Source organism: Syngnathus leptorhynchus, chromosome 11 (assembly GCF_054491065.1).
Source record: "Syngnathus leptorhynchus isolate UIUO chromosome 11, UIUO_Slep, whole genome shotgun sequence".
NCBI lineage: Eukaryota > Metazoa > Chordata > Actinopteri > Syngnathiformes > Syngnathidae > Syngnathus > Syngnathus leptorhynchus.
This window is the reverse complement of record NC_141205.1, coordinates 9907144-9930159: the sequence shown is the minus strand read 5'-3', so window position 1 is coordinate 9930159 and position 23016 is coordinate 9907144. Positions and strand designations below refer to the sequence as shown.

The following is a 23016-nucleotide window of genomic DNA, read 5'->3' as shown; positions in this document are numbered from 1 at the left end:
CTCAATAGCAGCGTAACAAAGTGTCGGCTAACAGCATTTGACCTCAACTCGTAGGTGAGAGCGGTCAAGTCAACGAAGCCAAGGATAAATGCGTAGGAGAATGATGCGCGGCTAACATTCATCAGAGAGTACAGGGAATGCGATGGGAAAAAAGATGGGAGCAAACGATAAGGATGACTTATCATTCCGGAGGAGACAGGGTCATATTGATAGGTTCTTTTAAATTGTGCTTTTTTTTTTTTGTACGTTAAAAAACTAGATTTTGATAAGACAGATACTTGAGAAAAATTCTTTATGATAGAGCATCATAATAGAACACTGCAAGCAATTATGATATTGTGTACAGGGGAATATGAATAATAGTATCACTTCTAATTCATTTCGTCTAATTATTTTTAATACAATTGTTTAATAAATGAAATACCCAGTTTAACTGCCACAGTGAAAGAAGTTTAAAAAAAAAAAAAAAAAAAAGATAACTCCAAAACAGATGTGTTTGTGCTGAAGGCATCAATTTGTGGCCCAAAAAAAAAATTGTAAACCTGTGGTTCACTGTTTAAAATTATGTTGAAAACAAAATTATAAATTAGTTACGTGCAAAGAAAAACAGTTGCAAAAATATTGCTTGTCTGTTTGTGATGAAGTGCATGTATTATTCTATTAATTTAGCTTTGCTCCTGAAGCTAACATAAAATGTTGTTTATGTTCACATATTAACATTTGTCTTGGCTTTTATTTTCAGAAAATGGACTGATTAAAATGAACACACTGCAACTAATCAAATCTAAATAAAAATGTGAAAAATGAAATAAATAATCCAAATATTCACCTGTGCATCCATGAGCAGGTGTCTCATGAGGGTCATGGACTTGGTGACGGGGTCGCCCTCCTGCTCCCCTGTCAGGAAGACGTTCTCGTCCCGACTCAGGCTCCACGGCCGGCTCACCATGAACTGAGCGATCTGGTCGTTGAGGTTGTTGAGAGACTGGACGGCTGCGTGTGAGAAAAGGCAAGAGTCATTTCCCGCACAAACGTCTTATCTTCTTCTCCGCACGGCCAGCTTTTGCTTTATTTACCCGCTAATGAGAATCCACCCCCCCCCCGAAGCCGCTGTGATCCTTCCTCAGTGAATGAAACTCTCATTTTGGACAACAAGGGACCCATTAAGATGAATCCATTATTAGAGAGACACAGAAAGCCACATTTGCTAAAATTATGTGATATGATTCTTCCCGGGGTCCACCGCCGTAATAATGCCATTGTGTCGTGTTGCAGTTAACGGTCGTTTTGGGCACCGTTTGGACCGCTTTGTCTTTCTGGGTTAGTGCAAAGTTGGCCTTTTTCTGCTGTCAGACTTTGTGGAAGAATTGTCTTTACAATGCAAAGTCACATTTCACTGCAGAGACAATCAGAGCGAGTTTCAATTTATCTCTTCTTCAATCAATGACTTCATTCAAATGAACCAAAACGGCATGTGTGTGTTTTAATGATGTAAAAAGTCAAGTTTCACACTATTAAGAAGAAACAAAGAGGCAGTGAAGGATTTGCCGGATGAATCGGCAGCAAATACACAAGTGGCGTCTGCACATGAAAGAAGCCGTGTTGTAATCCTAAAACGTGTGAAACATGATTGGAACAATGTTTTCACTGCAGGGAGGCGTGCATTGCATGGCAATGAACAGAATAATTTAGGCATAAGATACAATGGGAATCGTGAGCGCTTTTGATCATTCATTAGTTATTTCAAATATTTGGGTTTCTAATTTAGTTGCATGAGTCATAATATTTGAAACATCTTGCTAGTATGATCCATAAAAAAATAAATACTCCATAAATAAATAAATACTCAACCAATAAATAAATTTAAAAAATATATAAATAAATAAATAACGATTTACATCTGACAACTGACCAATACTGCGTTTTTTTTTAACTAATTAGAATATTTCAGCAAATTCTAAGCACTTTCTCTTAGAAATGTACGTTCTGTCCGAACTCTTAAATAATATTTGAAATGTGTATATTTCAGGCTGGAGTAGGTTTAAAAAAAAAAAATCATTCATTTAAAGTAGGGAATAAATACTCATATATATTATTGAGGTGGTTGTAGGAAGTCTGTCAATTTCTGTCATGAGGGACAAATGAGTATTGGGGAAAAACAAGGACCTCTTATGGCTTACAAATGAAAGAAAACTGTTTCTTAGCGATACTTTCAAATCGCTATATTGTCAGGTTGTGAAATAATAAAAAAAAAAAAAAAGATTAAAAGGGTACATCATATATTAGCAGCTATAGACTCGCAGAACACAGCAGTCAAGGTTAACTTTTCAGCAGATTTACGATCACTCCTTGCCAGCCTTGTCTTGTATTCCAGCAAAGACTTTTTACGAGGGCGCGGCAGCCCTGCAGCTAGCGGGTATCAAATCAGCCAAGGATAAAGGCGGATAAAATGTTTATGACAAGAGACTGACAACTGAGTTCCAATCTCGCCTTCAACGTTTACAAGGTGCGCACATCTGCCCCCGTCGACGTGAGGAGGGGTCGCGGATAGGACTGAAAAAAAAGACGACATGCTGTCAAGTTGCGAAAGTGAACACTCCCTCTTCTCTTCCACTTGTGATTCAACTTATCATCTTACAATCAAAACTGTCACACTTCTAAGTGAAAGAATGAAATGATACGGTTTGGATTTAGGTCCGCAGAGAAGAGGGGAATCACTTACTACATGGACTGATAGCCAGAGGGATAAAAACTACACTTGAATATAAACAGAACAAAACATATCAATCAAATCAAGAACTTGGGATATAACGTAACTATAATGTACATAATAATATATAACTATATTCAACTCGTTCAGCAAATCACTATAAGGACAAATATCTACATTGAGTGACTTCTAAGGGATGCCACAGGGCTCCTAATTAAGGACTATTCTTTTTTTTTTTTAAAAACAATAAAATAAACTTTGATCGGATTATCAGACTGGCTGATGATTTTCATAGGCAATAAGTATTGTACAGATAACACATAATAATAATTTACTCAATAGTGTCAGAAATTGGGGTACTCTCTGAATCTGTCATTTCAAGTAAAAACTATTCTCAATGTACCACAAAAAATTCCAGGAACAAAAACCAGTACATTTAGCCAGGCGTGCCATTTGATGTGAAATCTTGGCAGCCTATTACATTCTTTGTAGACACCCACGGGAGCAAAGCTACATAAACAATGAGTCTTAATGAGGCATGTGAACCTATATCATTTTCAGGAAGAGGCAAAACGGAATGTATAGATGAAAAAAAAAAAGTGTAATCAGAGAAGTGTATTAATGAAAGATGTGAATAGCCACTATTATGTTGTCTACATTCAAAAAGTCGGTTTTTGTGTCAGTATGCTTGAGGCACCATCAGTTGTGTGTCAAACAGCCTCTGCCAAGGCAATTTGACGAGGCTCCAAGAGCTCAATTTTGGAGCCAAAAGGTCCACAAGAGTGGGAATGAACAATATGAGGCAATCACGCACCAGAGCGTTGGGCTTCATTTCCAAGCTGACTCTGCCAAAATAAATACCCGGCGCAATTTCAGCGAGGCCCAAAAAAGTACGCATTGGAGCGCATCCAGAGCATAACGCCACCTTGAACCGTCACAGCGCTAAAAGATGGACTTTTGGGAACTTTTAATGTGGGGAGGTTGAATGCATCAATTTTGGGCTGGGCAATGTTGGCTTTTTTTGTGACAGCAGCATGTGGGTCCAATTTAACTAATCCTCTTGAGTAATTGAACACGTCACTTTTGTCAGTTTCAAGTTATTCCGGTAACCATGGTAGGTCTTTCTTTGTTGAACGGATAGTTGCCAAAGAAATCTGTCCAATTTAGTGTGGAGATTCAAAAACAGGGGTCTGTTACTTTGAAAACTTTGAAATATCGGAAGGAATCTACTGGGATCTGATTCGTCACCGTAATGGATGTTGCTAGAAATTTGTGCTGATGTTCGGCAATGCATAGAAAAACAACGCAGTACATTTTCTTCCATATTCAGTTACTGTAACTGGAATTGCCCCGTGTCCCATTATTTATGTGCATACTTTGACACTCAAAACTTGTGGTCAGTTGTGTGCTGCTCATTAAATGGAATATGTGCAAGCCAAGCCAGAGTGGATAACTTGACTAGAATCTCCATATGTATGAATAACAAATGTGAATTTTAAATAAGACACAGCTTCCTTGCACTGTGATAATGAAGCCAAATCATTTCTGCAAGGTTTTGCTGTTTCACTAAAACAGCAGCTAATTGCTTGCAGATATAAACATTCACCGAGAGTGTATTCCCACGTGTGAAATCTTCCCTGCAGTAGATGATAACTTTTCTTGTGCAGCTTTTTAGGTGTGATCAGTCACCAAAAAAAAGGGGGCTCTGAGTCTTTGAGGGAATAAGCAGCGAGGATTTGGCAAGAGGGGCAACGCTGCCCCCATCTGGTCACTTACAGACACTTTCACATGACGTCATTTTTTTTTTTTTTTTCTTTGATTTTGCCAAGAATCGATTTATTACAGTCTCAAACTGTCGGCTCTGTGGTTTATTAGCTTGAGTTGGCTGCAGGCAGTTTAGCTTCAGTTCCAACTTAGTGACAGTGAGAGAAAATGGTCGTCTTTCTGCAGGCCTCGTGATTGACTTTAGCTCAGTCTAGGCGTTTACCTTTCGCCTGAAGTCAGCTGAGCTAACCAAGACTCTGAATGGGATAAAGCAGTAGAGAAATGAGTGGATGGATATTCGATTGGTAGCCCGAGGCCTGTAAATAGGCCGAAGCCAGTTGAACTTGGTCTGGCCCGAGGGGCCGGCCGGCTTTCTAATTTCGACCGCAAACACCAAATACAAATATGATTTCGGCACTAAGCTTTGGACTATAATGATTCTGCATAATCTGTACGTGGCTTGAAAATGCTTCTGTGAATTTATGCTCAGCCTTGCTGCCAAGTCATGGGAGCCGAAACTCAGTGGGGGGGAGAGTTATTATGCAAATTGGATGTTTTCCATACAATTAGCAATTCCTACATCAAAATAAAGCAACATTCTGAACAAGTAGCTCAGTGAAGACTGACTTCAAAGATCGCAATACAACTGTTTTATCTGTAGACAATTCAGGCTGAGTTCAGAGTGGAGGTTGCGCCATCGCTTATTAACACGCTGGTGTGCAGCTCGGGAAAGCAGAGAGTTCAAAGACGCTTTTGCTCGACAAAACTTTTGTGCCGCTCACATCAAATGCAACGAGCCCCTCATCGTTTGTGTCAGCGTTGTCACATGACCTCCATCCATCTATTTTTGATTGCACTTTTCCTGTTGAGACTTACGAGGAGCTGGAAGCAGCGTCTGTAGTTCAAAGCGCGTCTCCAATGACATGCATTGCTTCCACTAATAACATGGCTCCAAAACAAAGGAGCTACCTTACAAAAGCCTAGTGATGGCAATTTAGAAATCTGCTTGCTTTATTTAGAAACATTTCCAATACCTCCTTGCAATTATTGAAAAAGGTGACGAGGAATATTTCTGACCAAAAGGAAGTGATTCCAATCCACAAATATTTTTACAAAATGCAGTTAGGAGGGTGCGGGTTCGATTCCACCTCCGGCCCTCCCTGTGTGGAGTTTGCATGTTCTCCCCGAGCCCGCGTGGGTTTTCTCCGGGCACTCCGGTTTCCTCCCACATCCCAAAAACATGCTTGGTAGGCCGATTGAGCACTCTAAATTGCCCCTAGGTGTGAGTGCGAGTGCGGATGGTTGTTTGTCTCTGTGTGCCCTGCGATTGGCTGGCAACCGGTTCAGGGTGTCCCCCGCCTACTGCCCGATGACGGCTGGGATAGGCTCCAGCACGCCCGCGACCCCCGTGGGGACATAGCGGTTCAGAAAATGGTTGGATGGACTTTCTAAGGGAAACTTTGAATAGTTTGCCAGCTTAATGTTAACAAAGTTCTAAACATCTGAATGAGTAGAGTCAAACAAAACTAGTATTGAAGTTGCAGTAAATATTTGAACATTAACGGTGCAGCGGCAAATATAGACAGACAATACGGCAGTGCTCACAGGTATATATGGAAAAACAAATAGCTGGCTGAGCTGTTGTAATTGTCTTCTTTGAGTGTTTATTATATATATATATATATATATATATATATATATATATACTATATATACTATGCTGCCCCCTTGTGGACAAGATGCACACAGACAGAACAACATAATCTGTAAACACTTGAGAGTGCTACTGTTGTTGTAAAAAACATTAAAGTATGTTTGTTGTTTTTTGAAAGGGTGGAACAGATGAAAAGCAATTCAAAGCATTTCAATGGGGAAAGTATTTTTTTTTTTTGGTGAGTTTTCTTAAATGTCAAGTTACTGCTGGATTTCGATGAATTGCACGAAGGATAATGTTGAAGGGAAAACTACTTCAGATGTTTTTTCTGCATCAGGAGGAACAAAGCAAATCCCAGAAGAAAAATCTCTATTCTTTGCTTTTCTTTAACCAAAGAGGGAAATAGTGATTAAAATTGGAAATATTTTCTCTTTGAAATTTTATTTGGAGCTCATATCCTCCACTCCTAAGATGTGCACCCCGTGACGCCACGCCAAGTCAAGAAACACAACGCAAGGTCAAATGGCACACAGGTGAGAAGTACACACAAATGCCATGGCTATGATGAAATCATTTCATCAGGTTCCGCAATGAGCGTTCTACTTTCAAGTGTGGCTTAGTCGGATTCAACACGCTGCTCATCCAGCCGGTTCAATAATGTCAACTTCTTGTCTGACAACTTCACACCCACACAAACATGCACACAGATACACACACATACACATTTCAAACACGTGACATACTTTGTGTCAAAGTTACAAACTTTGTGATGGGAACATTGAAACATTCAACATGCAAGCGAATGCGCCTTGCATGTTAAAAAGCAGCACCCGAGTAAATGAGCGACGTTTCATCACCACAGGGTGCGACTGATGCATATTTATACGGACAACGGGGAAGGGAGCCGACAGACTTCTCCGCAGGAACGCGCTCGCTCGGCATCGCACGACAATTGGGATGTGCGATTATGATTTCGAGAGAAATGTCAGTAATTTAATAATAATGTCTCTAAACCGACTCTATAAAAATATTACACTGTCATTATTATTGCTAAAAATCACAAGGTATCTCATAATAATGCAATATATTTCATATTTATTGTTGATTTAATTGCGGTGAGACGGCGCTGGTTGGCTATATGTCAGCAGATACGGGGCGGAGGGAATTTAAAGCAGAGAGTGGGCACTATGTGAAGTCAGCAGACATTTCGGCACACGACTCAATGATGCAGAAAATGCAGCTGTGACAGCAAATATGAAAACAGCCACCCTGATGTATAAATCCCCTCCAGATATTTTATTAATAGTTGTTCAATGTCTTCCGGGTCGTTGTCCGGGACTGGATTTCTCTTGAACGTGTGGAGCGATTCTGCGAAAGCTGCACCCTCTCAAAAGCTTAAAAGCAGCGTGTGCTGCTGAGGTCGCTGCCATGAGCACATTGGATTGCTTTTAAGTGCTAGAGATGTGAGGGCGTTAGATCTGAGGGAACATGTTCAATGGAGGCCAAACGTATGAGTATATCCAGCTAATATGCAAATACTTCAAATATGCGCGCTGCCGCTCACCTACACAGTTTCAATTTAAAACTGTTTCGAAACATTAGGCGCTTTAAATACGAAGCGAAATACCAAGCGTGGATGGCGATGACAATGACCACCGTTGGGTTTTGGTTTCGATCGTGTGACCAGACTCGGGGAAAAAAAAACAAAAAAAACGGTATTGTCCAGGAGGCCGGGCCACACGTGAAGGCCCGGGGGCCGTAGTTCGGGGACCCTACTTTAGCACGTTAATTATGCAAGAAATTTGTTATGAGCTTGTTAAATGCACACAAAAAAACAACAACAAGGTAAATTACACAAGTAAGATCACATAAAAAAGGGTAAGGAATAAAAAAATTAACTAGTTAGTGATAATTGGTTGGTTACCTCGCTAGTTACCCGTATTACACAAACCCAAATCCTTGTACTCACTTTGGTAGACAAATAGTTGGATTAGAAAAAAACACAGCTTAGTCATTTATAAAACCGAGGAGTTAGTGACCTATTAGTTAGCGACTAAATATTAGCCACAATTAATGAATTAGACAAATTACAGCAAAGGTGTGTAGCGTCAGCGAGCACAAACACTGCACTAGCGCTGTCAGCCAACTTGGTGCTGCTTTATTGACCGCGCTGATGGAGTTGGCGGCGGGGAGCTAATGAAGATGCATGTGTGTCTTGCCGCAAGCAAGGAAGTCTAGGAGCTTATGCAAATGGGAGTCTTTAAACACCTCATAAGTCAGCACGTTTGTACACCAGGAGAACAAATGACACAAACTCGCTGAGGCTGATTGGATTGGCCAGTAAATAAAGCTGAGCAGTTTGTGGACACAAGCCATTAAGATATTTGGACAGGACCACCACTGACACCACCACCAGCTGGACTTCTTTACTGCGACATGGACTTAATGAGTGTTTTTATTTCCAGCCATTCACAAATAGACATTTTCACTTTCACGTTCAGACCAATCAATTTAGAATTCTGATTATAATATTTGTGGCATTTTACATTGCAATTGTGCAGGTGTGCCTAATGAAGTGTCCAGGGAATGTACAGCATAAAAAAATCTAAAAATAGCAGCGATGCGCTAGCTTTGAACCTCCACGCAGACGCCTCTTTTGGCATTACCGCATGCGTCAGAAAGTCTTCATATGTAACGGATGCAACAGCTGAGAATTTCACTCAAGAGGCAATTCCTCCACTGGGTCGCCCACGCCATACTTTTTGGCGGTGACATTACAATAACGTCTCTCAAGTGAAGCCTTACTCCAAAAAACCTTGCCAACCTCCACTTGTCAATAATTCAGCCTCTGCAGCATTTCCCGGTGTACCTCCACAAATATCTGCATCATGAATATGACGCGCCCGTGGGATGTGGACTCCTCATCAAACCTGCTGATGTGGGGAGCAAACAGGGGCGAGAGGATCCGAGTGATGCATAACATAGAAAATTGACTTTTGCTAGCTAACAAATAGGAAGGGCTCTTAAATCCCTTCCCCTCTATCAAGTGGGAAATTAAAAAGCCAATTAGATTTTTTTTTTGCAAGGAGGAATGAATCTTTAATAAATTGAGACTGTGTTGTCACAGTGGTGGATGAATGCGTTGAAACCACACTGTGCTGTGCCAACTGTCAATCAAATATACTACTAGTGGTCCTGGGCCAAAAGATGCTATTTCATTTTAGCATCTTATGTGGAGGTAACCATCACACAGTTTTTTTTGTGGTTTAATAAATTGAACCCAAATGTGATCTGACACCTCAAGGCAATCCTCCTGTTCCAAACAATCACAATAAAAGTTATGACCAACTTATTTTTTTCTCCGTACTGCTACAATTTTAAAAAGCAAAACACTCAGCACAAGTGTTTGCTCCTCTATTTGCCAATGTGTAAACATACAAGATGAAATGCAAATACATAATTGACAGCTTAACTGAACCTTGTTGTTTCTGTCAATATTCACGCTAAGCCGTTGTTATTGCTAAAAAAACAACAACTGTGCTCTCATTCGCATGCCTTCCAGTAAGGGCAATATAAAGAAGAAAAAGATTAACCACATTATTTAATTGCACATGTCTTCTAGTCCTGCACCTGAATGTTGATTTTTCAGGATGTTAGAGTTCGCCAACAGTCCAAAAGACATTCGCCAACAGTTTTAATAATCGTCAACAGTGTTGCTTGTCAAAATTGTTCAAAATTTCTATTAAAAACAGTTTGCAACTTTTTGCAACCTCTTAGGAACCCTGACGATGACCTCTGTGAGCTACAGACTCGTGTTAAACTAAAGGTGAATTGAAATCATGTTTTTGCCATTTGAATATTGCATCTCAAAGACTACATCATGGTGTTGATTTGAATTTGATGAATTGTGCAGTGGCTCGTTTACGCCCTGAAATGTTGCTGAAAGGAAGTAACAAGTGTGCCATTTTGACCGATGACACATTCAATAAGAAGAAAACATGCAGCACAATTAAACAGCACTCGAGCGCCGATGGGGAACCGTTTATGCACAAAGTCCTCTGAGAAGCGTGCAAAATTTAGAAAGAAAATATGATCGAACGTTATGAGCGTTTCCAAATCAAACGTGTTTTTTTTTTTTAGGCCATTGCACGACTGGCCGCGTCAACTCACTGGCTTGCATCAGTTGTCCCTGGCGCCCGAACACCTGAGAGAAGGTGGTGTCCTGGCTGCAGCAGGTGAGCGTGTCCTCCATGGTGGCTGCGGTGGGCACACGAGATGAGTCAGGAAAAGAGTAGAGACGGAAGGAAAAGAGGGCTTACCTTCAAAAATAACGTCCGCTGCCGTTAAGGGAGCAGACGCAGCCCTGCTAGCTCGCAGCGATGTGAGCGAGAAGTGCTCGCTGTGCGGAAGATGGGAATATTCGGGAGGGGGGCGAGGAAGGTGCTGTCAGTTGGTTCTGAGGCTTCAGGCAGCAAAGTTGATTTTTCACTAACAAGCTCAATGAATATATGTTCATCAAATGGAAAAAAAAAAAAAAGTCATCATGTTCTATTTGATCCATTCATTTGAGAGAAATAATGAGATAACGAATGCCTTCAGAAATGCCCACTATTAATGAGGAATATGGCCACGCCCCCTCCTTTCATGTCTTTGAGTCACTTGAGCGTCAGACAATTTGTCCAGACATCACTTATAGTCAAAATGTACTTCAATCTCTTGAAATCAAATAATTCGCTTTTTCACATCTGTCACAAAAAAAGCAAAACACGTGCAGCCTTCCTGCAGCTAAAGTGTCTCGAGTCTTTTTGGAAGCTGAATTGTTCAAATGTGGTTAGTTATTTATTCAAGTGAAATCTGGAAGGGTTTATTTGACTTACATTTTCCCCTGAATTCCACGTAAGGGGTCGCCTATCTGAGAAGGAGGTGGTCGTAATAATTCTAAACAACACAAAAATGTATTTTGTCATTTCATTTGAATTTCTTACAATGCTGCGTTTGATGTCATTTTTTTTTAAGGACAAGCAGGCAGCTGGGAATGTTAATTTCTTCCTAGTGGAGTCTGTTTTATATTTCATGCAGAGCTGCTGTGGGGGAATAAAAAAAAAAAAAAAATCTGGGCAATTCTTTTGATCTACTGTACATCGTTTCCACCCTATGCCTCCACTTCATCGGAGATACCTTCATCTCACTTTCTCTCCCTTGAATTCCACTTCATGCAAATCCTCTCCATCCATCTCAAGGCTCAGCCCGCCAGGCACCTCGAGAGGTTAATCTCAGCCCTGTGTTGAGGACAGGGAAGGAAAAAAAAAAGATGAGGAAATGGAGAACAGGTTTGAGAAGGAAACTGATGAATTACTTGTAGTATGTGGAGAAAATTGGGTAATGAGTCAAAACAAATCCCACGCAGTGTGCAAGCCACAGGAGATCAAAAAGCACATGCTGGCTGGCGTCAAATTACATCAATATAAAACACTCTCAGGCCTCACAGGCGCTATGAAAATGGGATGCGGTTGGCATGGCGACCTCAGACAAAATCGCCATATTCCCCTTTGCAGTGTGTGATATTCAAATTAATTCCGATTGCAATATTGAAGAGTCAAAGCTGAACAGAATTGCATTTTTACGAATAGTGAGAACAATTTCACCATCTGACAGGCTCACACACACCTGATGCAACATACCATCATACTGTCTGCCACATTTAGTGTTTTGTGAGAATCATCGAGGCCAATCTCACTTAACAGGTCTGAAAATATCATTTAGCACCAATAATCGTTGCCAGCGATGAACCAAATTCATGATCATAATTGGACCTATTTTAAATGACCTGCTTGAATTAGTTCTCAGTTCATCTTGCAGTCAACCTTTGATGAAACCCAACTGCCTGAGCAACAGTTCCTCACCGCTGAAACACTTCTGCAGGGGGCTTGTGCAAGTTCTAAGACTGAGAAAGTCTTAGAAATATAAGTTGACCTTTGGAATTCTTGCCAGTAGGTGGCAGTGTAGCTCTGCTAGCGCCTTTTTCCCCCCCTCTCCAATGTCCGTCAGACCTTTTCAAGGTGGACTGTGGTAGTTTTAGGATGCAATCGGGATCATTAAGACTTAAGTATAAAAAAATTTGTATATTGCATGTTCAAGGCCAATTAATATTTTTAAAAAGAAAAAAAGTTTACACCTGTAACTTCCAACTACATCCAGTAGTCACGATATTAGTAAAAAGAAAAAATGTGCCTTTGCAAAGACAACATTAAATTTGTTTGACAACAGTCAGTTTATTACAGAACTGCACAATTGTACATTGTGTTGTCTAGTATCAATTTTTCATCTTTGGAAAGGCAGGCATTTTTGAGTGTAAAAAAAAAACAAAAACAAAGTAACATCTCACTTGACAGTTTTCAGTACGAATGTAAAAAGTAATCCAAGAACATGGCCATTGTTAAGAAACATCACTTTTGTTGGGTCAATTATAGCAATGTTTTACTTGAGGTCATTCCAGATGTTTGTTCATCCTTTCACACAATTTTTCCATTAATGCTGCAAGGCAAAACACTTATTTTGATTCATTGTGGAAATATAAATTAGCATAGTGTTCAATTTAATACATGCTACAAATGTTTCGAGCAGCATCTGCATAGTCTGTGCTCGATTCACGAGGGAGTATTCATAAAAAGGTGTGTAAGGAGGGAGACCGGCATCCATTTTGTTACATTACGGTTGGCATGGCTTTCAAACGAGTTACATCTTTTAAAAAATGCACAAAGAATGTGGGGAACAAGATACTGTTGATACACTTATTTGTTCAAAAAATGTTTCAATCATGCATTCCGAACATGAGAAAAATTACAGGGGAAAAAAAAAAAAAAAAAGTAAGTATAAGTGATGAATACATTCCGTTGTTGAATTCAGGAAGCCAATCTTTTACACATTTTGGCAGTTGATTCTAAAGTGCTGCAGGGACGTGAGGGATGTTAAATGCTTTTTTTTTTTTAATAAAAGGATCAATATCATTGCATGTTAAGTCGGCTTGAGGCTCACGTTGTAATCGCCTGCTAACGACAGAGGAACAAACGGGTATGAACAGACAAGTAAAAACATGAGATGTCATTGAGATCTAGACTGGAAAAATTAACAGTTGTGCATCCATACAAGTGCTCTTTCTCTCTCTCTCTCTCTCTCTCTCTCTCTCTCTCTCTCTCTCTCTCTCACACACACACAAACAGAATTCCTGAGGACCGATTGTTGCAGTCAACTGCCACATTTCATTTCCCCACACAAATGAAAAGCCAACAGAACATTTTCTACAAGAAGACCACTACAGAAATTGCAATCTGACATAAGTTTGCAAAAACAAAACCAAATAATGCTGCCAGTGGCCACTGGAAGAGACTTGGAAAATGTTGTCGTCATCTCGATAATACACTATATTTCAACGCATGCATTAGGAGACTCTTCGGGAAATGTCCAAAATAAGCCTAAAACAACAAAAAGCTGTAGTAAGCCAGTTTCCCTAAACTGATAAATGATTGCCATTTGCAATAGATCAGCTTTCGACAGAGCCCTAATGTTACTGTTTTGAGTCAAGTCATGACACCTATTGTACATATATTTATATATATTAACTCACTGCCATTTACAGCGAGTTTTTCTTTTTTGCAAGGCTGGCTGAAAACAAACCGGAGGCTCAGTTTAGTTTGTATGACAAGTGAGGGGGGGAAAAAAAAAAAAGGAAACAGTCCAGCAAGGCAGTAGAGTTGTCCTCATGTGTGGGTCAACAAGGTCCCATGTCCCAGGAACCCAACGAGGTCAACATGGCTTACTTCATCAGCACCTCCTGGAACCACACACCAGTTGAATGAAAGCATTACGAGTCGACACCAATCAAAAGGGGGAGTTTGCAATTTAAAAAAAAATAAACATATGCTAACGCAGACGGGCATTGTTGACAGTTGCAATGCTAGCTTAGTAATGCTATTTTCTTGCGGCTAGATATGCATTATTATTAGGCACTACTGATCACTCCTACACCTTTTCAAAATAGCCGTGCTTGAAAATGGTGCTGGTGCATTTTAGTGAGAGACGGACGGGATTGGACAAGTTGAGGAGGCTCAATCTCGCTAGCAGTCTTAACATTGCAAACTCTCACTCGTACTACAATCACTCACCGGCGCGTCTTTTAGCTCAGGCGTCGGTGCGTCCTCAGCTTTGGTCTCCACGGCGGGGGCCGCCACCTGCGAGCTCCTGGTGACTGGACCGCCGAGCCTCTCCCGCATTCGAAGGGAGAAACGCTCTTCTTTCTTGGGCTGCGGCGGAGACGACGATTTGGGCTCGGCTAACCTCTTGGGCGTCGTTTTGCCCATTCGCTGCAACCTGACGGGTTGTTTCTGCGCTGCGGCGTCACTGGGAGCGTGTGGGGGAGATGCCTGAGGCTGGCTCTTCTTGACTCTTTTGCCGGCGGCGGGGGTCGCCACCGGGAACGACGCGGGCCTCTTCAGCACACTTTTGCCTTTGGCCGTCTGCGGCGGTTCGGGGAGTTCCGCCGCACCGGAGCTGCGAGCTCTCGTCTTTCCGAGGGGTTTGGGTTCAGGCTCCGTTTGCGGCGCTTCACATTCTTTCTTGCTCATATTTCTCTCCGCCGCGCCAGCCACGGCTTCTTTTTTCTTGCCCTTTTTTTTCACGACAGGCTTCATGGGGCAGCTGACGGCCATGTGTTTGCCGAGGCTGGCCTGGTAAGTAAACTCTCGGCCGCAGTGGGGGCAGACGTTACTCTGCGCCTCTTCAACCTTAATGGCGGCCTTCTTTGCCGAAGTGGCGGTTTTGTTCTTTTGTGAAATAGCCTTCTGGACCAGCTGGTTTTTCTTCTTGCTGAGGGAACTCATTTTTGCTTTGTTCACCTCCTGATTAAAGTTAAGTCGCTTTGGCTGGCCCATCCTTCGGAAGGCGCTCTGGGCTGCCGAGGGCGACGCGACTCCGTTGGGAGACTTGACTATTTGCTTGAGGGGGATGGGGTTCTTTTTGGGAGTGTAGCGCTTCTTGTCGCTGGCATTGGCGCAGGCCAAAATGTGCTGGTGCAGCTCGGGCATGTTGTCAAAGCTGTTGCCGCACTTGGTGCAGCGGATGGCGGTGGTGAACGTCTGCGGGATGTTGTGTGTGGTGAAGTTGGTCGCCGATGCCATGGAGCCGGCGTGGGAACGGCTGTGATAGGGAAAGGGGGGCGGCTTGTAACTGGGGTAATGCTGGTTCTGGCCCAGGCGGACGTCGGGGCCTTTGGGCTTCCCGCCCTCAGAGGCCATGATCTTTATAGTAGTGTAGAGCTCCTCGTTGGGGTCCTCGCCGCCACCGTCGTCGTCGGCGTGATTCCCGTTAACGTCAGGCTTTTCCTTGGCGGGACTAGCGTCATTTTGTTTTGGCGCTTCCACACGAGTCTCTTGCGCTGGTGTGGAGATGCTGATTTCTTCTTTGGCTCTGGATGGGTCGGTGTAGTTTTGCGGCCTGAGTTTACCGCTCTCCACGGAGGTATGCGTGCAGGCGTCATTTGGATGCAAATCTTTTTGGTGCTGTTGCAGATTGCAGAGAAAGGCAAACTCCTTGGAACAAAGAGAGCACACGAAGATGGTGCCCACCCCGTGCAGCGCGGTCCGGTGGGCGAGAAGGGCGTCCGTGTCGCCGAACAGCTGCAGACAGAACTCGCACTTGAAGGGCCGATCGGACGCGTGCTCGGCGATATGCCCGCCGAGCTCCTTCATGGAGCCAAACGGGCTCTCGCAGACATTGCAAACAAAGGTCTTGCAGTAAGTCGAGTCGCTTTTTGGGGCGGCGGGGGGCTTATCGGGTTTCTTTTCCAAAGGCTGCGGTGAAAAATCAACATCATCCCGAGGCACATGGTTCTTGACAGAGGCGTCATCGGTGTGATTCTCAGGCTCCTCTTTTATCTTTGTGTGTGGGAGCAGCAACGGGGCTGGGTCACGTGAAGCGAGAAGAGGCGGCGATGTCCGCAAAGACTCCGGCCGGGGCGAAACGGAAGCCAAGTCGGAGTTTTTAGACTTTGGACTTCCCGAGTCGAGGTCTCTGGTAGTTACACCGTTCAGCAGGCTGCTGCTCATCTCAGTCAAAGAAACGTCCGGCGTAGGAGACGCGCTGACCGAAGACGGCTTCGGGGGTGCAGGAGGACTGGCGGGTTCTTGGAGGGGAGTGTCGGGGGAGTCCAGCGTCTCAGAATGATGCCGCTCTTCCTCGTCGCCGGCGAACAAACTCTCCGCCTCTTCCGACAGGACGTGCGGCGACCTTGGCGACATCTTTGGCGATAGGACGGGAAGAGGCCGCTGGGGCGACGAGTCCGAGGGCTGGGAAAGAGGAGAATTCGCTGTGGCCTGCGGCGAGGGCATGGTGGGGAGTACGGGCGGTGGCGGCGTTGTGGATGTCACGCTGGAAGTGCCGGGTGAGGAGGGGTTCATGGTGACGGGGGTTAAAGACGGAGGCGAGGGGTGGGCAGACTCCACATTGGGAGATTGAGGTTGAAAAGCCAGGTTGGCGAGCGGCCCGGGTCCCTCCTCCGTGGGCAAGGGCAAACCCACGTACTCGTTCATCAGTACCTTTTCAAGCATGCTGGTGTTTGGCTTCCTCTTTTTGACTTGCAGCTGCGGCGCCGCACTTCCCTTTACATCCGGATCGGCGGCGCTCTTCCGATGCAAGCTCAAATCAAGCGCCGAATCGCCGAGGACCTTGTTGGGGGTGTCGCTTCTTCGACTGACAGTGTTGGACAGGTCCAAGGGTTGCTGATTGCAAGTGTTGCCGCCGCTACCGGAGGAGGAGCTTTGAGCGACGTTACTTCCACAAGGGCTCAAGGCGGCGGTGTCTTCCTTGTCCAGAGGGGAGCTACTGAGGTTCTCCAGCTTTGGCACCTTGAGGGCGTACGGGCTCACCGTCTCGGCCTTGCAAGCCTCCGCTCTAAAGGGCGAACCCTGCTGCGATGACGACGGGGGTGAGGTCGTTCGCCTTTTAAACCGACTCGGGGGACCTTGGGGCGGCGTGACGGAAAGCGGCGAGGTCAGCCTGTGACTTTCCGTGATGAGCGTGATGGACTTCTGAACGTCTTGTGTCTGGAGGAGCTGCTTGAGCTTGGGTGACAGATAAACGGTTTTCTCACGTTGGAATCCCGACGAGTCCGCCGCTTGCTGGATAAGCGAGTTAGGCGAGGACGACGGTGCCGTTTCCGTCTCGACTTTGAGGCCGGGAAGAAGAGGCGGTGTCGACGTTCGTCTTTTGGATGAAGCCGGATAGAAGTTGGACGCCTGCTTGGCGGTGCTGGCCCGAGCTTCCACCTTGAGCGCCTGACTGAGCTGATTGGGGCCGATGATGACCGCGTCCAGACCAAAAAGGGCGGCCGATCGAGTGTCCACCTCGATGACCTCGCAAGTGCTCACCGTACTGGTGGACACGATTTTGCCATCGATGTAGAAGCTCAAATTCTCAGAGATGTTTTTGGATATGTCTACGACATAATCGTCCCGGTCGGTCTCGTCTTCCGTGTCGGCGCTGGGTACGTACACGAGGGCGGGGCCGGCATTGGGCGACGCGTCGGGTCGCGGCTGGGCCGACGCCTCCTGCAGCAGCATGCCTTTCCGGCGAACGCCCTTGGGTAACAAGTGTCGTTCGTGTATTCGCCGCTGGTGCCGCCGCATGTTGGTATGTGTGCCAAAGGCTTTGTTGCAGTACTTGCAAGGATGGAGCTCTTTGGGCGCCCCGTTTTCATCTAAGACGAAGGGAGGGTCGGCATGCGGGCCAGATTCCTTCCTCGCCGTTTCAGAGTAGTGTAGTCCTCCGGTAAGCTGCGACCCCACGGCGGCGTATCGATTCGTAGGGCTGCTGCGGTCGGGAGCGGAAATGTCCGTCTGCACCAAAGGGCTGAGCAGGTGAGCCGTTCCGGCCAAGGAGCCGGGTTTTTTCTTGAGGCTGCTCTCGTGCCTCCTCTCGTGGCGCCGCCGACCCACCTGAGAGCCAAAGGACTTGCTACAGTATCGGCAATTGAAGAGCTGAGCTTGCTGGCCGGTGGCGGTGTGAATGTGGATGTGACGCTCCAGACCCTGCCTGGTGGAGAAGTGCCGTTCACAGTGCTGACAGGGGTACGAATCTCCATGCAAATCCAAGGGGTCGAAGTCGGGATCTGTGTCGGCCTCTTGAGGCGGGGAAGACGGCGACCGGCTTCTCGCGATACCTCCGAGGGACGGGTCGGGTTGCCGCTGTGCTTTGTCGTGGCCCTGCAAAGTGTTGGCATCCTCTTCCTCTTCTTCCTCCTCTTCCTCCTCCTCATTTGCCCCATCCATCGGGTCGACTGACGTGTCCCGCACATCTCGGTGGTCGGTCATTTCTGTGGCCGTGACTTTGGAGGGTCCTTGTGTTAGTGGCTTCTCATCCTCCTCCTTCACACCTGTCAACAGTCATCAGAAATGTCAGCCGAGGCAGAAATCATGTATATTCTATTTTACAGGTCACACAGTGACATATTTGTAACTCTGGGGCGTGTTCTGATTTTTCCTTCCAGTGAACAATGCGTTTGCAGGAAAGGCGAGCGGAAGGCTGTGCCGAACGTCCAACTTGCCTTCTTCCCCATCCCACATCTCCACAGATTTTTGTCTCCGCTCGTTTTCGGCGAGTCGGCCCAATCACTTCTAGCAGCTTTCTTCAGGCTGCGGACAAAAACAAGAACAGCTTCAGAGAACAAAGCAAGAGTATTTCCGACACATTTCAGTCAACAAAAATCTCACTTAGGCGTTAATCACCCAAGACCTTGCACTTTTTTACTTAGAGCGATTTTCATTGTTACATTAAGACTGAGGGGGAAAAAAAAAACATTCTTTCTTTCATTGCTAAACCTTGCTCGCTGATGAGGATGACTTCAATGTGGACGTCAGCGATACATGTTGCACCACAAGAACACAACAATCTTTCGAGTGCCTTTTGAAATTTTCGAAACAGCTGCCACGAGGGTTGCGGATGGACTATTTGCTAATGAGGTCACTGTGTATCCACGCTTTTGCTATTGAAGTCTCTGCAAAAAGGTATTTTGTTTTGGAGGTTGACAACAGAACGTCATGTGCCACTTTGTGCAGCCGTGTCAGAGAACACGTCCTCCTGCAAAGAAAGAAGACAAGCCAAGTTCCTGCCATAGTTAACGTTATTTATTAGTTCTCTATTTATGCCTTACGGGAATTACTAGAATGATGCTTCCTTGACACGTTCGATGGCTATTCTGAAGTCCATCGTGACCAGCTGTGAGGTCACGTGATGGAGCATTACAAAGCCCAATTCAAAATAATCAAAGCGATGCGAGGGAGTTTGTGTGAGGTCAATCACTCCGTATGCGTGCACTTGAGAACACACACGGCTAATGACTCAACAAAGACCATGTCAGACAGGTTCACATTCAAGCCTATTACATGGATTCACCATATAACTTCAAGCTCCTTAAATAAGAAGGGGTCTACCACACAGTATGATGAGCTAATTTATTCAACATGGGCGAAACACACGTTGGTTAATCAATTTGCTCAACTTTTAAGTGTATGGAGTGGAGCCCTCCTTATCTAAGGACTCCCCTCTTCCTGACACCAGCAGCACAGTTAATGCTCTCTCTGTGCTGTGAAGGGACGAAAGAATTTTGAGACATGAATTTGCTTGAAACCCAAACTAGATTCCACACCCTAATTTAAATCTTTAACCCAGAAAAAAAACACCTCACTTTTCACATTGAAATTCTTCTTTGAAACCAACTTTTGACACCCTAATTCAAATCTTCCACTAATAACTCCTGAAACCTGAATTTAAAATGCTTTCAATCCAAGTGAAAAACATACATTTGCTGGAAACATTGACTTACCACCCAGACCAAGACTTCACATCCTGATCTGAAAGCCTAACCTTGAGTTGAAACCTGACTTTGAAATCCTGACCCTGAAGAAACACTTTGAAACCTTAAACTAATTCTGAAACATTAACGTTTGCTCGAAACACTAACTCTAGATTTACACCCGAATTCGAGCATTTAGAGTCAACTCACATCTACGAGTTAACAAGGAAGAATCATCCATGTCACAAGAGCCGAGCAGTAAGACCCATTTATCTTTTACTGACTAAAAAAACTCTGGCCAAAGTTCATTGCACACTGCGAGGCATTTACTCGCAAGTCAGTTGAACATTATGTGTCCAAATGAACAGTTTCCTTGTTTGATTGTACATCATTCTGAGTATGCAAAAAGAATAGTTTGTTGTTTTGTTTTATTTAACGATTGCACAACTTTGAAGTAATGGCGTTGGGTGGATGGAATTCTTGCAAAATGTTGACAATTCTATCGAATCACATTAGACGGCCATGAAGGAGATATGAAGTTCATCAATAGAAATGTGTTCGACTTTAGTTGAGAAGTGAGAAAATAGTTTACCAATCTGCACCGAGGTGTCCCGGGCTAGCCGCCTAGCTTGGCTTAGCATTCGCTCGTCTTGACAACCTGACCGACTGGTTATTCCGCTGAAGCGTAAAAGCAAAGCGAATGCTGTTCGGTTCGAAAACTCCCCATAAACGTTCGAAAGAGGGAGATCTTTTTATTCGCTACCCGATACCGGCGAGGGTGGTGGTGGGGGGGCAGTGGCCAACTACCTCGGAGCTGGAGAGTCGGGCGCTCGGTTTAGCTTTAGCTCGCCGCGCTAGGCCACCATCGAGTGGAGGCTCGCCGATGGATGGCTTTCATGCTTTTCGGAAGCTCAGGAAGGTCACATCCTCGTCAAGGAGCAACCCGAGCAGGGGGGTGGCGAGGCGGGGGAGTCGAGCTCGAGTGACCGCCGAACAAGATGGTTAGCGTAACGACTTTGGGGCGTCATTCGGTACCCTCAGCGACGACTTTGATTTCGGTTTTAAAAGTGGAGAAAAGCCCCCCTTCTCCTCCTGCTCCTCTTCCTCCTCCACACTCATCGACTAGCCTCCCAATGCTAGCCACTAGCTCAACTTAGCTCTCAAGTGGCTAGGAAAGCAGTCCGCGGCTAACTTAGCGGAGATGCCCGATGTTGGAAGTCGTCCGTTTGAAAAAAGTCTGTCAAATCAACTTTCAAGTGTCCCGAGCCCTGTCAAACACAAATACAAAAGAGACCTCACCTCGACAGTTTTTCCTTTCTTCCTCCGGTGCAGCTGTTATCTCGGGGTTGTCTCAGCTCGCCTCGCACGGTGCTGTACCACACCAGCACGCAGCCAGCACGCAGCCAGCCAGCCAGCCAGCAGCAGCAGCAGCTCGTCTCCGGGCGCGATAGGCTGCCAAGAATGAAGGATGAGCCGTAGCACCAATCACACGAGTTCTCACCGCCCTCCCATCGCCGCCTCGCCGCCTCTTCACTCTGGGGGGAGATTTGGGACAGCGAGCATCTAATCTGGCTGTGATGCGTTCATGGTGCACTTTGGTACCTTCCATGTCAACATGTCAAAAAAGAATGACAGTTCACTAGTTTTTTTTCTTCATTGTTACGTGATTTGGCTGGTTTCATTTTCAGTCCGGTTGTTACGTTAATGTGGTGATGTGTAAAAGGAACAAAAGAGAAAGAAAAGCACTGAAAGTGTAAAAAAAAAAAGTTGTCTCCAAACGTCAAATCAAATTGCAAAACGAAACACTCTTAATATTAAAACAGAAACCTTGAAACGCTTTCTTCAAAACAAGCCAGTTGGCTTGAATTGCTACTTTGAAACTCTTGACTCCATTTCAAAACTCTTGATATGAAATCCTTGAAACCTAATTTGAATATTTTTTTGAAAACCTAAACCTAATGTGAATAAAATTTGGTCTGAAAACTTTAATGGAAACTAAATTTAGATTGAAACCTTATTTTTATTTTGTCACCATGCTTTTTTGTTCATTTTCCATTGACTAATTCATGTTAATTAAAAAAAAAAAAAAGTGTCCTATGCCAAGTCATCCCGAAGAAGGCTCAAACAGCACAAACTTCCACAGTGAAGTTACCATATTTTATTTCTTTTAAGTGCCATTCATGCATATTGGGCAAGGAGAGGGCTTGGGTACGGCTGGGTTCAGGTGGTTTTGACAAGTCTAATAACACTTTACAGCACTAAACGAATACAAAGAGTAGCTGTGCACCTCATCGGACAGCAAAAGTAATAAATCGTGCAATTGAAAATAAAAAAAAAAAAAGGGGCGAAAATAGGAGCAAAACAAACAAGAAATGACAAAGACAAACTTAAAAACAATGAAACACAAACCAAATATATATTATCAACACTGAAACACCGAATGTAGAAACATAGTACAGGTAAAAGGTAGTGTCACACACACACACACACACGCACACACACACACACACACACACACACACACACACACACACACACACACACACACACACACACACACACACACACACACACACACACACACACACACACACACACACACACACACACACACACACACACGCACACACGCACACACACACACACACACAAAAAAAAGCCAATGCGTTTTCATCACATATATACAATATAGATATATACATACTGTCACCCTCTGATTGGACGATAACAAAATATTCTTTCCTCTCCCTCATTTATTTCGTGGACTCCCCCGGCCCCCAGGAGGAAAACAAGGAGGGGGTTGTTGAAAAAGACAAATATGTACAAGCACGACGACACCAGCACTGAAGGAAACGACCATTCATTTCAAGTGACAGTACTAGGATGATGATGGCTGCTCTTGAAAAATCTTTCCCTCATTTAAAATGTGTTAAAATCTCCCAAATAATCTCTCTGGCAAGTAATAACGAACTTTGACCTCCCCCCTCCAATTTGTTTTTTGAAACACACCGGCAAACATAGACTCGCGCATACAAGCAACAAAAA

At 44.4% G+C, this 23016-nt stretch overlaps 2 protein-coding genes across 4 annotated transcripts in view; both read right to left on the bottom strand.

Annotated features, from left to right (window-relative positions):
- The window catches only part of kaznb (kazrin, periplakin interacting protein b), a 48628-nt gene extending 38070 nt beyond the window's left edge, over nt 1-10558 (bottom strand). The window contains exons 1-3 of one of the 2 annotated variants that reach the window (XM_085925096.1): nt 10448-10558; nt 10299-10385; nt 830-993 (exon numbers count right to left, since the gene is read on the bottom strand). In XM_085925096.1, coding sequence (XP_085781222.1) covers nt 830-993; nt 10299-10380 — 246 coding nt within the window. In that variant the 5' untranslated portion in view covers nt 10381-10385; nt 10448-10558. The remainder of the gene's footprint in view (nt 1-829; nt 994-10298; nt 10386-10447) is intronic. The other variant, XM_085925097.1, reaches the window with a different exon arrangement.
- Nucleotides 10559-12380: 1822 nt separating this feature from the next.
- Nucleotides 12381-21534, bottom strand: prdm2b (PR domain containing 2, with ZNF domain b). 2 transcript variants are annotated; one of them, XM_085925200.1, is made up of 4 exons: nt 21271-21534; nt 18724-18811; nt 14291-18552; nt 12381-13959 (listed from the first exon to the last, which is right to left on the bottom strand). In XM_085925200.1, exons 2-4 carry the CDS (start codon nt 18740-18742, stop codon nt 13942-13944), a joined length of 4299 nt encoding a protein of 1432 aa, XP_085781326.1. In that variant the 5' UTR covers nt 18743-18811; nt 21271-21534; the 3' UTR covers nt 12381-13941. The 2 variants fall into 2 exon arrangements, with proteins under 2 accessions (XP_085781326.1, XP_085781327.1); XM_085925201.1 differs by lacking the exon at nt 21271-21534 and adding an exon at nt 20564-21236.
- Between the last annotated feature and the right edge of the window lie 1482 nt (nt 21535-23016).